The sequence below is a fragment of the Plectropomus leopardus genome, chromosome 8, assembly GCF_008729295.1.
Source record: "Plectropomus leopardus isolate mb chromosome 8, YSFRI_Pleo_2.0, whole genome shotgun sequence".
NCBI classification, from domain to species: Eukaryota; Metazoa; Chordata; class Actinopteri; order Perciformes; family Serranidae; genus Plectropomus; species Plectropomus leopardus.
Genome location: NC_056470.1, coordinates 12195188 through 12210603, shown reverse-complemented (window position 1 = coordinate 12210603; position 15416 = coordinate 12195188). Strand labels below are relative to the sequence as shown.

Sequence of the window (15416 nt, the reverse complement as noted above, 5' to 3'; positions counted from 1 at the left end):
ATTGTCAGACAGAAGGTTTCGCTTCTTAGTAACGGAAAGCAAAAGCTGCAGCACATGAATCACCAGTAGAGAAACAGTGAAGACGCATGTTCAGAAGGAGACTCTCAACTTGACAAAAACGCTTGATCCTGCAGCGAGCAGGTACGCTATAACATCACTACAGCAGCTTTACTGAGAAAAACATGTTTGATTTTATATTTCACAATTAAATGTAAATGTTTCTTTGACTGTGCAGACTTTTATGCTTTCATTCATGCTTAAATGTTCTATTTGGTACATTGTTGGCACCACAGGAGACCCAGGAAAATGCTTCTACCTGTGATAGTGGTGCTCACGCTCACCTCCTCAGCCTGTGGAGAAAATCCAGCAGTACAAGTCATCCTGACTAACAAAGGACTTCAGTATGGTAAGGCAATGTAAGATGGTGTTATTCACTCAATTAAGTTGATTTAAACCTAAAATAACTGCTTCATGAGGCATCTAGAGCAACATCTCTTTTCTTGTGCTGCTTTCAGACGCCTTTCACAAGTATTTTAATCTTTAAACCTTCAGCTAATTGTTGCAATTTCTTAAAAAAAACATGGGGGGAAAGGCAATGAGCAGCTAGGCAAGAAATGTTCCACAAACTGCAAGACATAAGTACATACAGCATGCTAAAGAATCCAAAAACATTGTACACAAAACATTAAAAATTTACACGTGTGCTTCCCAGGAAAGCATCTAGGTGCAGGATTGATTCAGGAGAAGTTGGATGTTGTTACTCTTCCTGACATCAGCGGTAAAGTTGGCATTGGCATCTTTGGCAGCGTAGACTACACCCTGACAGGGTAGGAAACATTGATTTATTTTGACCTTTTTTACGTCACACAGATCTGTGTCCTCACACTTGTCTTTGCTCTCCCCATATGCGTCAGCGTCACCATAACAAAGTGTGACTTTCCAGAGCCGTCTGTTGAGTTCTATGAGAGCGTCACAGGATTCAAGATGTCCATCTCAGGCCTCAGTGTCGCTCTACGTGGCAGGTGGATGACACACTTTGGCATAATGTGAGTGCTCCCTGATCTCTGCCCTGCATGTATACTCCATGTCATTAACCCCACACAGCTGTTCTGTCAACAATAGTAGTGATATTTATCAGTTTTCATTCTGCAAAAGACAGCAGAGCACCCGATTATCCTCTTTACCACAATCTAAGAGAGATGACATAGCATGTTAATCTTATAATTTAAATGTATCAGTTATGCACTTCAGTTTGAAATGTTGGCTGAGAAAGTTATAGAAAGGCTAAATGAGGAAGTGACATTAAGATTCACACTGACTCAGTTCAGCTCCGGTCAATAAGAAAAGGAAGTGTATCTTTATAAATGTCATGCTTTGTTGTTTCCCTTGTGTGGAGGTATTGTCTTTTACAGCCGAAAAACCTGTACATTTATGCTACACTGTCCTCGCTATAAAAAAAACTACTAATATTTGTACTTTAACTTCATTTTATGAAAACTAGAGCGTGCCATGTCATCCTGAACCAAACTGCGTTAGTTAAAATAGTTTAACTAGTTTAATAGTAAGTCAAGTTTGCAATGTCGACAGGGATCAGTGGTGTGATCAATGTACATGTGTCTTAGAAGCAGGCACAAAGTTAGTTTAACCTGTGATTTTGATGGTTTCCTGTTGTTTCACTCAGTTCCATCAGGCCACTGAACACTGCCATGCACCCAGTTAATGCTGAATGTGACAGAAACAGCTAAAAGGAGACATTATTAGGCCTTGGACAGAGGTCTGCAGTCTGCACTCCACTGAGTCTTTTAAGCATACGTCTACAGTCTATATCAAAGCTTACAAAGTGACAGAGTTATGGACTACAGAGCCACGCCTCTTCTTCTTTAACTGGCATTTTTACGTGACTTTAACCTTTTTTCTAACTTCGGATTTCTTAATTTGCCAGTAATACTTGATTTATTGGTTTGCCAGCAATGATAAATATCATTCAAATGTGAACAAGGAAGCAAGGGGAGAAAAACAATGCAGAAGAAAAGCAAAACATATTACTTTGATGGTTTTAGGTAGATTTGCTATCAGGTGTTATTCATAATGCATGTACATAAAAACTCATTAGTCACATAATACATAAGTCACTAATCTGCTGATTTTATGTGTATGTGCATTACACACACACACAGACACACACACACACACACACACTTCCAGCAAAGGCTTTGGAGATGTATTTTGCATGAATAAATGTTCACCAAAACCAACATGCGCTGACTTTGTGGTTTTTCAGACACGATGGAGGATCATTTGACATGGCTATATTTAGTATGGATGTGACCTCTGTGGTGGAGCTGGGGAGAGACCCTGACGGGCATCTGTCTATCACCAGTGTCAGCTGTGATGCTCAGGTTGGAGATGTGGACATACATTTTCACGGCGGAGCCAGGTACAGTAGAACAGAGGGAGATATGGAGAGAGAGGAAGAGTGATAATAATGTCAAGATAAAAACGCTGAATTTTCATTTGACAACAGTTGGATGTTCCAGCCTTTTGTGGAGCATTTCAAGGGACGTATCAGGGCTATAATTGAGGACAATGTGAGTGATTCTCTGTCTTTTGTCACATGGAGGCTCTGTTCATGTTGTATGATCATCAATGCTCTGGTGAAACCTACTGCACATACAGGACATGTTCATTGTTTCCTTCATAGATCTGCCCTAATGTGGAGGAATACATTGTAAGCTTGGAGTACCACCTACAGGATATGAAAGGTATTGGAGCAGGCTATTACAATAAAAAAAAAACCAATATATACATATTTTTTTAAATGTACAAGTTGACACCAGTTTCCTGATCCAAAACTTGCTTTGCTTTCAGCCAAACATAAAACAAGCATCAGGAATTAAAACTTAGAAATGTTTAACTCAGTTTATAAATGACTTCTACTCTTATCAGTTTCCTTCAATGTGGATGAAGACTTTGCTTTTGACCTCCCTCTCACCAGTGCACCAATCATTGATGCCTCATGTATGAATTTGGGTCTTAAGGTAAGGAAACACACAATCTACAATCTATTTTCATATTGCAGAAGACCCCTGACCTTTGATCACATCATATATAAACACACACCTAAAGGCACCGGATATACAAGTGGTATGAAAAACAAGCTTAACTTTCTGATCAAAATTACCCCAGTTTAGCCCGAGATATCCAGACATCATTTGACCTAAAGGTGACCAAAACATGCTACTTAGTGAGGATGATAAACTGTAATAAAGAGCTGTAATTGCTGAACTGAGAGAAGTTTTTGGGGGGAGCTACAGGACACTGGCTGCATCCCAGCAGGTTTGAGAAGCACTGTGTTGCTCTTGCATGCTCATAAATGAAGATTATTTTCTCACACATTGCTCCAAAATCTCTCACACCTGCACAGCTGGGTTGATGAAGCCCAATATATGTATTTACATAATTTTTATATGATTTATTAAGCTTTTTCCTTTAATTTGACAACTATCAGTATATTTCCACTGTACACTGGCTGAGGAAATAGTAAAGAAAAAAAAGTGATCAAAACTAATAATTGATTATTTGTAACTATTTATTTGAAGGGAGAATTCTACAATATCAAAACTCACGCAGAGCCTCCTTTTGAGGCCCAGCCTTTCACCGTGCCTGAGCAGCCGGGCTACATGCTGTCAGTGGGTCTGTCCGAATTCACTCTCAACTCTGCCGCATATGGACTCTACTCAGCTGGACTGCTTCAGGCCATCATCAATGACAGCATGGTAAGTGCACCTGAAACCTTTACAGCAGCAATCACTTTCTGCCATAAACCAAGCTTGTGATTAAGAAATGTTGTTCATCATCTCAGATACCTCCGTATATTCCTGTGCACCTAAACACCAGCTCAATGGGGCCTTTCATTCCTCAGGTAAGGGCATATTTATCAGCTTACATTAGGCTGCTATGACATGTAAGTGAATAATTTGTTTATGAGGCTCATCCCAGTTATGATTTTGATCAAGATATGACATTTACATAAGCACACAGAAATGAGGTGTTTACGTTCAGCTTATACACCCCAGTTTCTTTCAGAGTATTCCAGATAACATGTTTGGGTTTCTCATAAACGGAATATGGTATTTATATGCTCAAATACAGGAAATACAGGATACTCCAAAAGCCCAATCATAAAGGGGTTATTCATGTTCATCCAAACACACTCATTGAAGAGTTTTATTAACTCACAAATCTTACATCCACAGAAAACAGCTTTGAAAAGGAGCTCTTCTCTAAAATGCTTGTTTGAAATAAGGCTGCATGGTTCTATTGTAGTTCAACTGATAAACAGCTTGTGGCTTACACATATAGTCATTAACCACATAAAACAGGAAACAGTGACTTTATCAGCCTAGTTTTCTTTCATAAAAGGTGTCCTTCAAAGGGACTAAATGTCTTGAATTTAAAGTGCATGGGCTCATTGGCACTGAGAATTAATAGTTATTTTTTAGGCATGATTTTACATTTTATTGACTGTTTGATTAAGCCTACATTACATTATATTTATGATATCAACATTCAAACTATGATGTGAAAAAGTCGCTGTAATACCAAAGCCCAATACAGCATTTATAGATATAGAATCTCAACTGTTCTCAACGATTTGCTCTGTAGGCCCGCTGTTTATGAAAACATCTTCTGAAAGATCTTAAAATGTCATAAAATGAAATGTCTTCTCTCTCTGCAGCTTCCCAAAATGTATCCAGATCTGTTGATGAATCTGCAGATTTATGCCAGAGAGGTACCGATGTTTTCTTTCCACCCCAATGTGGTTAAACTGGACTTTCAGGGCGCTGCTAAGGCTTTCGCCATCCAGCCGAATGGTACCCAGATCCCACTGTTCAGCCTCAGTGTTGTGAGTACTTTTGTTTTCTTGCTTATTTATATTTAAGTTCTTGTAGGATTTTTAATTTCTAATTTATTTATTTTTACCCTGTCAACAGCGCATCAAAGTACTTTTGATAGTGGATATTTTGTGTACATACACACCTTGTAGCTACCCAGTAGGCATTATATCTGTGCCTCAATCTGAGTGCACTGTGTGACATTTTTAAGCAGAAAAAAAATTGCGCAACATAAATTACATTTTGTAGAAAAATTATCAACTAAATAATCATTTAACTTGAGCAGAAAAACTTGACAAAAAGAATACATGCAGGTGTTTGTGTGTTCTGCACGAGGAGGCTCTTGATTGTAATGTTCACGTAATCTTTCAGTCAACTGAAGATAAATTAATTTGTTGAGACAGAAAATAAATTGACATATTTTTTTGATTGTTTACTTACCAAGCAATAGTGTTAATAAAGATGGCCTAGAACTAGTTCTTAAATGTGGGATATCATTTCATAGAATAAACAATTAATTCATTAACTTATAGAAAACAGCTGACAGGTTAGTGATAATAAAACTAATCACTAGTTGCATCTGTAATTAAAACCTCTGTCTTTCAGGACTCTAAATTCAGCAGTAAAGTGTGGATTGCTGGTGGAAGACTGAAGGGCTCCATGGCACAGGACAAGTGAGCACCACCATGTTTTAAAACACCAGAGTTCACAAACTCAAACTTCAAGTAATTTAAGTAACTTAAAGTTTCTTTCTTTCAAACAGTTTTACACTGACACTGGTGGCGAGTGAAGTGGGGCCCGTTAAGGTACATAACACATAACTACATCACATTATGTGTTGGTCTCAGGTACAAACTGGGGAGAATTAAACGGTGACTGAAACAACTCACACTGCATGTTTCTCTCTGCAGGTTGATAGTTTGGAAAACTTAATGATGTTGGGAATGAAAGTAGTCTTGGCAAAAGTGAACAGTGAGTCACATGGTTTAAAGATTATTAACTTATGACACTCCACTCCAATCATCTCCACTGCTCCAAAATTATATTCAATACTTGTTTTTGTCTGTCTGCTTTGCTCACTTTTGGACACAAATTGGCAAAATCTAATTTTGTTCTATTTTTACGCTCTTTGGAAGTTGATCTGTAAAAAATTGCAACTAAGTGCTCATAATGTTATGAAACTATTTTTGTTATCTTCATCACTGTAAAATACAGCAACACAAATGGATATAACATGTTTCCTTCATTACACAATGCTATACTAATCAAACATATTTAAAAGTATGTATAATGTGTATGTAAATGTACTTTTCTATTTCAGTGGAACTGGGCAAAGGTATTGTTTTACCCAGAACGAGACACGCCGAACTAGTCAACACAGTACTGGCAGTGGAAGAGGTCAGTGTCATTAAAGATCACTAACTGATGTTAATGTTTGGCTTTTGTATGACATTTTTATTTAGAGTAAAAAGTGTCATTGAGCTGACCATTATCTTTATTTCAAACAGGGATTTATAGCCGTCTCTTCAGATGCTCAGGTGTTGCTAAGAGACAGTGGCTTCAATTGACAAACAAACATGGACGCTCTTCATCTCAGGTTCTTCAGCTTTAAACCCACAAACAACCTGGATTTGTCTACATCAGACACCACACGATAAGTCTTGATTGTGGACTGTAAACGATTGGCAAACCTTGCTACAATACATAATGTCAAATCAACATTATGCTTGCAGTTCATCCGTTTATATGCTTATAAAGTGGGATTCAGCATCAAACTGCATCAATATACAATACTGTGTTGAAATTATTTGCAAGAGTGCTTTGCAGCTGTTTTGTTCATATAAAAATAAAACTTAAAAATCTCATTGCCATCAGTTTTTTTCTTTTTATTCATTTAACAGACATCATTTCCACTGATAGAGAAAAGGGGTAGAGATAAAATCCTTATGTTATATAATGTGACTATCAGTTCACCTTTTAAATCTTTCTCAGAGCTAAAGGTTTTATTATAGATAAATGAAACAATTTAGGTTCATACTGCATACTGTGTGCCACTGTGTTGATTATATTACCAACAGAGGGCCCCAAATTTTAAATATACAGTGTACAATATAATGATGTCTAGATGTGCAGAATTATGGCTTTGGAGTCTACTGGACAGCAGTACTGCACAGTAATGTGAATCTGGATTTGATCTAAATATTTAATTTAAGAAATTTAGTGGTTTGTCTGTTTCTGATATATTTCTCACGTATCTACTCCAGTAGAATTATCACTAACTATCAGGAGCCAGTTCCTGCATATCCTCACTGATAGCCAAAAATATTAGGGCTAAAACACTAAAATCAAACATCTGAGGCTACATTAAATAAATGTTTCAGACCAGATTACTGGATCAATATTGTTTTTTTGATTTTGGAAAATACACCTCCAGAGTTTAAATGGAAAATGAGACATTTTACAAAATACACCAGTCAGGACCATATTCATGAAATTGACATCTCTTTATTTTGAAACATTTGTGTCAGTGTGCACTCTTCAGATTCTGTTACAGGTTCACATTCTTGGAATGTAACACCACCAAAATATAAATATAAGCCTATTTACAGCCACTGCTCCTAAAATGTTCCCCATAGAAAAACATCACACTTGAGTCATAAGATGAGTGAGGACGCCGACTGTCAGTGAGACAGCGGACCAAACTTCAGACCGATTCTGAGCCGGACATGATGAGGAGTTAACTATACCTTAAAAAAAAGAAGCTCAGCTGAACTGAAAGAAGGTGTGAAAAAAAGACTGACCCACTGTAGAGATCGACTAAACTAACTGAGACCATGACAGTCACGCAAGATACCGACTGCGGGGCATCTTGGAAGACTTGTGATATTGTAAAATAGTTTTTGTTGTACCACAAACCCCCTTGGTGTAAACTTGAATTTGTATAAGTGTCTTTATTAAAAGTTTCTAGAGAGAAGAGGAGAAGAAAAGGGAAGAACGAACACGAGTTACAAAGCTTTTACATCGCCTTCATCTTAACTTAGTCTTTACGAAGGAAGCAAACAGGCAAACTGAACCGAAGTCGATTATGTAGCACCTGAGAGTTCGCCACGGGATACGGAAGGAAAATGCAGTATAAAAACACCAGGAGCAATTGCTCAATTTACCAGCCTTTGTCAATGTCCACTAATACAAATACACTATAAATAACACTATCTATAGAACAAACAGAATGTGTTTGTTCATGATAATAAAGTGTTTTGGGATATTAAATCTGTAAAGTTATTTCAATGCTCACATTTTGTGTTGGCACACCCAGTGATCCTGACCGTAACCCTGCAAAGCTCCTCCTACAACACTGGTGAATGTTCACAACGCATCGAAACACTGTGGTACATGTTTTTCAGTGCTCATACACTTATTTTTGCAGCTCCGCAGCTTATAAAGGACCTCCTGCCTTTGTAAGTGTATTTAAGTACACATACTGTAAATAAGTTAGACATTCAAGTATGCACATTCTTATACTGTAACACGTAACAATACAGCACATCATCAGTGTCAGAGAAAGGACAAACAAAAGGCAAGAGAGACTAGAAAAAGTCAATTTGTACCCAGAACAAAGCCAGAACATCTGAAGACCAGCCCACCAAGCTGACATCTTTACCAGACAGACCTCGACTGCAGCAGAGGGTCAAATAAACCCAAACTCACTTGCCCGCTTCTTTTATATGCTTTGTAACTTTTGACTAAAAATAAACAACACAAGTGTTTCTTGTTAAAAAATCTAAGTGCCAGACATGGACAAGTACTATTTGTGTTACACCATCATGTAAGTACATCCTCAAACTGGCTTTCCTGTCTGGCCACTTAAAAAAAGATGGGAATCCAAACGGTCCAATCAATCTGAGCTTACAGGACAGCCGAGAATAAAAACCCGGAGCTTCAATATCACAAGACGAGACAGCTGAAGCAGTGAGTAACTTCTGTACTTTGTTGCAGCCTGTTTGCACTGGTGGCTTTTTGGTTCTTTGATATTTTTGGATGAGTTCTGCTGTACAAAGCAAGCTTGTGAAAAGTGACTTCTTTTCAGCTGAGTACTCAACTTGCTTACACGGATCTGGAAACAAGATTATATTGGAGAGATGAAAAGTTTAAAACAAAGGGGAGAAAGAGAAGAAAAGGAAGTGATGAGATGATGTGGAGGCACGTAGTGAATTATTTAAAAAAAAAAAAAAAAAAAGAGCTTCAACATCACAAGACTAAGTCCTATGAGCTTCAAGTGCAGTCCTATTGAACCCTGTTTGCTTTTTAAACTGTCATCAGCTCAACACTCCCCGTCACTGCCCGCAACAACGAGTATCAAACTCGTCGGCGCAGACTGCTGAGGAGGGACGACCAGCTAGTTCTTGTGAGATTCGTACAAACAAACGTATGAAGGGTGGGGCTGTGGTTATTAGGCTGTGCTGGCAGGTTAGGTGAGGGGAAATGTCTGAGAGGTCCACCGGTTCATGCAGCAGGGAAGGCCTGGATCATTTGTCTGCAACAGCTGCTGCCATTGGAGCTCGTATAGTACCACGAGCGGTCGCCGCCAACTCCTCAATTTCTGTGTTCAATCGTCTAATGACCCACTCCATCGCCTCCCGACCCTGAGACAGACAAAGGAAGAGTGTTACAAAACATGGTGTGTAGTGACACGCATATTGTTATAAAAAGAGATGTTGAGTCGTATATAGATTTTAAGGGCGGCTTCACCTTGCCGGCATTGGTGGAGATGGTTTTGGCCATGAGACCCTCGAGGTAGCTGCTCAGACTGACACCTTTCACACTGATCAGAGCCTCCTGTGTCAGTACCGTCCTGAACACACGATCACACATATAAAGTTCACAACACAGCAGATGAACAGCATTTACAGTGTCTAGCTTCAGTATTGTGATGTATTTTTGAATGAAACGGTATAGGCCGGCAGGACATGTTATTAAATTGCGGGATATAATGTTAGGAGGTTTTCACTACGATCATTGAAAAGTGGCCGTCATAATGATGACAGTGTACAACGAAGAGATAGTAGCATCTGTAGTGCAGATGAAGGCCATAAAATGCTCCATGTAGATGCTGAAGTAGTTCACTGTAAAATGCCTTGTGCATAATCTGGAGCGGTCACAGATATCACTTTCCTTAGTGAATAAATTCTAGCCAGGGAGCCCGGTATTTTGGGGAAACAAAGCAAGGTTCAGGTGGCAAACACCTGAAGACACACCAGCTTAATGTTGCTAGATGACTAATAAAAAAGTCTTTGCTGTGAGCAGCTACAAGTTGCAGATCGACTGATGCATTGATGTCTTGATATTACTGGTTGTAATTGGTACCAGCTCACATCATATCTTGTTTACAGTCAGAAATCATGATTGGATTTCGGTGAAAGTATATGGAGAAATGCATTTTAGTATATCTTGGCATATAAACAGAGATTTGATCTTAAAGGGTTAAAAATGTATTTATCCATTTCATCTTGACTGTAAATGTATTATAGATTCTGTATCCATTTTATCATCTTTCAATTAAAACTACAAAACAAAAAAAAAGCCATCAGTCATTCATAGCGATTAAAGTTCAACACAAAGTACTCAGACTCAAGCAGAAACAAAGCAAAAAGGAGCCATTTACTTTTCAGGATCCTGCGGATGTGGCTTGTAAGTTAACTTCTCGTCCACAGACACCAGGTTAGTGAAGGAGATCTGGATGGACAAAATGAAGTAGGCATTAGTCTTTCTCGCACACAGTGTTTATATTATCTGTGGGCCTTTGAATGAGAACAGAGCCATAAAGCCGTCACCCATGATGAACACTGTGAAGAGGGAGAAACACATGTTGTGCATGCACCACTTTGGATTTGTGGAGTGGTTACAGCAATGTTTAACATTTCTAAAAATAATGAGTACAACTCGTGTTTAAGTTTAAATTACAAAAGCCAAATGTCTTGAAAACAAATATTTAGTGTAGATACATAGATATCTACATAAGCACTTCAGCAAACAAATACAATGTCACTTTTAACTTAACATTTAACGAACTAACACAATCGAAATGCCAAAAGGCTGTTAATGTATGTAAACGCTGAACAATTACTGCTTTAGGATATCACTGTGTATAACCGTCAAGCAACAGCGGTTCCTGATGAAAGAGTACATTTCGGTATTGCTGTAGTATTAGCACAACTTACATTTGTAGATTTCAGCTCAAAGGTCTTTTCTTTGGGGTCCACCACTGAATGTTCCTGAACATAAGTGCACGTTCTTGTTACCCCGATGATCTGCAGGAGAACACAGCTCAGGATTGGTTAAAAAAAAAAAAAAAAAATTACATTAGGCTGTTTAAGATGAGACAGGTCTCTACACAATGCCATCTGGCTAGATTTCTGTCCAACTTTATCCTGAGTTGCTCCAACGCCATGCAGACTAAGCAATGACGACCTTAAGAGCTCAAGACAGATTTAGGAGCCAGACACCTGTGTTTCTCTCTGCTGACTGCAATCTTTCAGAGCATGATGGAAAAAGCATGGCTCTCTCTCGATGTAAGAGCTGTTTGCTTTTCATGTTGTTGGAGAAATATGATTATATTTTTTCACATTTTACACTGCGTGCATCTATTTTGTGTTTTTTTATAGTACAGATCGTTCTTACAGACTGCATACTATGTAAATGCATAAAATATGATAGTCTAAAATATTTATATTACTTATTTTATATGAATTGTTTATGAATAATGAAGCTACACAAAATTATTGCTCACATGTGGAATGTGAGGGTTCTTAAAATATCTCATCTTGTATTTCTTTCCTCTTCCTGTGTATTTTAACTATCAAGTCATTTGTGACTTTATTTGAAATGTTTGAATTTCTTGAATTTTTTTGAGAGAAACAGGTCCAGCAATCAAATGTGAGCTGACACTTGATATATAGTGGCAAACTGAGGCGGTCAAACCATGATCGCTGTCATGATTACAGATGAGGCTAGGCACCATTCATCTCGAACAAGCCTGTCAACCATCAAAATTAGACCATGACTGAAGCTCAAGCATTTTTCTCTTTTCTTTCTCTTCCTCTTCTAACTTACAGACTTGGCTATTGCAGGGAGGCCCCACTCTGTGCTGAGCAGTCTGGTGCTGTGTAACCGTCCCTGTGTGTCCACGTTTCTGTCCAGAACATCTACACCAAACACACCAGGGTTCATGGGGTTGGGGTACTTCTGCATTGCCGCCTTGGTCACCGTCTCCCACGGATGGCTGTCAAAAAACAATATAAACATTAGAAACTGTTAATAAAGGCAAGGGTGCAAACTTAGCACCATGCACTAGCCAAAAGCTGGTAAAATATACCAGTGGCTGGTGAATTTGCTCAGCTCATCAGACTCAAAAAAGTGATAATCTATTGAGTATCTGGTACAGGGTTACAATGCTATAAGATTTTCATGGCATCATTACCGCCTCAAAAAATATCATGGTTTCACAGTATCACAGTAATGCAGCATTATCATTATTATCAGTCAGAATGACCCATAAAAGACATGAGTGGTTGTTGCTATAATGGAAACTTGTAACCATTTTTAATGAAGTATGAGGAAAAAGTCTCCCTTTTTAAAAAGAACTAAAATAAGTGACATGCTGCATCCAGATGCTTCTTTTTTCCCAATACTGTAAATAAGCAAATATACATGGTATGACAACTGTCAACCTTCATATCCCGGTACCTTGACACCGGTATACCACTGCAACCCTAAACATCGCCAGCCATTTGGCCAAGAGACAAGTTAATGTTGTGTCCAAATAAAAGTTTTTATTTACAGTATACACATGGTGATGTCTGGACCCGCAATTAAAATAAAATACCTTACTATGATATGTGACGACATGTTGGAAGTCAAGCAATGGATATCAGATGTCAGGAAATAAATGTTATCTGTAAATAACTTTGAAGATCATTCTAAAGCCTAGTGGAAAACGCCTGTTATTTATTCATTTGTCTCAAAAATGGCACTTGAAAAGTAATCCTGTATGTGGTCCACTCATAACAGCAGTCAAAACATGAATCATCAGTGTATGAGAATAAAATGATCGCACATGCCCTACCTTAATATATAAGACAGTTTTCTAAAATGATATAATTAGATGTTGTCAATGATAAAGGTATTTGCAGTCAAAATGGAGGCATCACCAAAACACTGGGACAGACTGACAGGAGGAGGAACGCCCCCTCCGCGGACCACCATTATTACCACAGTCATAGATTTAATCAGAAACTTCTAGAAATTGACAAAAATGTTTACAGCATTGTTACACACTTCACGGTATAGTTGTCTGAATGAGAAAACACACACAGACAACAGTCGGATTATTGTGTTTTTATCTCAGGGTCTGTCCTCTGACAGCCAGGCAGACCGTTATGTAACGCTCCTGATCTCGGTAACAAAGGTACATAATGTCAAACTCCGCGGCAGATTAAGTCCCGTGATTAATTCACACGCGAAAAACACGCGAATCATTTACCGTGCTGTTCGGTCATGGCCGAAATGTTTCAATAAGCTTTAAATGTAGAATGACGCCCACGGCTGAGCCACCGCCACAGCATCGGATAGCCAGTTAGCTTTCAGGCTAACAGCAAAAAGCTAACCATTTAGTTTATTCAGCTAGCTAAAGCAGTTAACTTCTAATACGCAGCAGGCGTGGATATTTGTTGAAATAAATGTCAAACATAATGACGAGCAGAGGTCACATTTACCACATGTGGCCATTAACGTTAACGACAAACAGTTAGGTAACTTCACCGCAGGCTCTTTGTGTGAAAGTTACTTAACTTGTGTGTAACCTTAGCGGCTAAAGATGCTAGCAGCTGCGTCCCTGACAGTATGGATGGGAAGCCACAGGAACTCGTAGTAAAAAAGGGAAACCAGTTACTAAATAGGCAACCTTGTGTGAGACATCATCACGGACAAATTACTACTCACTTGAAAATGTGCTCTGACGCCCAGATCTTCATTTTTTCAGGCTTTTCTGTCAGGGCTCGGGAGCCGGTGCCGAGTGACAGCGTGACCGCGCTGAGGAAGGAGGAAGGAGGAAGGAGCTGAAGGAGAAAAGCTTTAGTGGACGACACACCTCCTGCCGGCAGAGGCAGGAACTGCACCCTGACATCCAGAACAATCCACGGGCTTTATTTTTTTATTTATTATTTATTAATTTATTTCAGGGGCAAACATTGCACTTCTTTACCCAGATACATTTATTTAACAAATGCAGTCACAAGCTATTTTACGAAGTCTTTGCATACCAACATTATTGTCCGTTTTTCAATAAATGTGTATTTATATTATGGCGGATTTATTTTGTGTTTGCTTGATTCGATTTTGGCTACTAATTTTTCAGATCTATGCATCTGAAACAGCTGTAGTACGATGTTGTTATAGTATTTTTCTTTTCTTATGTTGAGGAGAAAAAAGGGACAGGAATCTTTATTATTCTTTATTATTATTATTATTATTATTATTATTATTATTATTATTATTATCATTATTATTAGAACTTTATTTAAGTCAATTTCTTCTTTTTTTTTCCCCTATTTTCAGGATTTTTTTTTTTTTGGAAACTTTCACTAATTTCTTGCAAATTTTTGCGTAATTTCTTGTTAATTTGTTTGTCACCCTCTTCCCATGGTTTTAGGAGGAATCAAGTCATCTTGCTCTGGTTTCATAAAGGTAAAGTGTAAAATTATTAATAATATTACTATTTGTTATTTATTTATTTTCTTCATTTAATTTTATTTTTAGTTAGCTGGCTGAGGTGATATCTGGGGGCGGGACAAGTCAATGCTGTCAATCATGATCAAGCACTCTTTTTACTGGGTGGAGAAAAGACCAGCGTCCCTCTATCGACGTCATCACGCACATATCCGACCTGTCCTTGAAGCCATAACACAGGCAAGATGGTCGCATACTGGAGACAGGCAGGCCTCAGGTAAAATACTTATATAAATGTCTATCAAAACAGTTAGGTTTGTGGTCAGTGTTGTTGTGAATAATGATTTCAATAGCGGTCGGATACTTTCACAAAGTCCTTATTATTATTTTGTCTTATTAATCCCTGAGAGAGTGACACAGGCTAGCTGCATTATTAGCTTTAGCTAGTTGTTCCACCCATGTGTGGAACTGAGGGCGCTAGTTGATAACCGACCAAAACGTGTCGCTCTTTAAGAATGCATGGGACATATCGTTTGTTATTAAAGAAGCAGTTGTGTCTGTCATTGTCAGTACAGTTTGTCCGTTAGCTTGCGGCTAACAAAAGTGTGTCCTCTCTGCAGCTACATCCGCTTCTCCGCTATTTGCGCTCAGGCGGTGCGGGCTGCGATGAAGCCGCAGTTCAAAGCCGAAGCACTGAAGGCCGCAGAAGCAAACGTCAAAGTCAACAAACCCAAAACAGCATGTAAGTTTGTTAGATATTTGAAACTGGGGTCGAAAAAACTGATAATATCAGCACAT

The 15416-nt window shown here is 38.5% G+C and overlaps 2 protein-coding genes across 3 annotated transcripts; one reads left to right on the top strand and one right to left on the bottom strand.

The window, feature by feature from the left end:
* Positions 1-15: 15 nt before the first annotated feature.
* bpifcl (BPI fold containing family C, like) lies at positions 16-6760 on the top strand. 2 transcript variants are annotated; one of them, XM_042491752.1, is made up of 15 exons: positions 297-406; positions 713-827; positions 915-1046; positions 2282-2437; positions 2525-2588; positions 2702-2762; positions 2947-3038; positions 3600-3776; positions 3863-3922; positions 4739-4906; positions 5502-5569; positions 5659-5701; positions 5807-5867; positions 6217-6293; positions 6404-6760. In XM_042491752.1, exons 1-15 carry the CDS (start codon positions 307-309, stop codon positions 6461-6463), a joined length of 1434 nt encoding a protein of 477 aa, XP_042347686.1. In that variant the 5' UTR covers positions 297-306; the 3' UTR covers positions 6464-6760. The 2 variants fall into 2 exon arrangements, with proteins under 2 accessions (XP_042347685.1, XP_042347686.1); XM_042491751.1 differs by lacking the exons at positions 5502-5569; positions 5659-5701; positions 5807-5867; positions 6217-6293; positions 6404-6760 and adding an exon at positions 16-141 and having other exon boundaries at positions 294-406; positions 4739-4957.
* Positions 6761-7380: 620 nt separating this feature from the next.
* LOC121947411 (PRELI domain containing protein 3B-like) lies at positions 7381-13999 on the bottom strand. The gene is made up of 6 exons (XM_042492459.1): positions 13893-13999; positions 12006-12174; positions 11114-11203; positions 10558-10628; positions 9645-9747; positions 7381-9538 (listed from the first exon to the last, which is right to left on the bottom strand). The coding sequence occupies exons 1-6, from the start codon at positions 13922-13924 to the stop codon at positions 9422-9424; spliced, it is 582 nt and encodes a 193-aa protein (XP_042348393.1). The 5' UTR covers positions 13925-13999; the 3' UTR covers positions 7381-9421.
* Positions 14000-15416: the final 1417 nt, after the last annotated feature.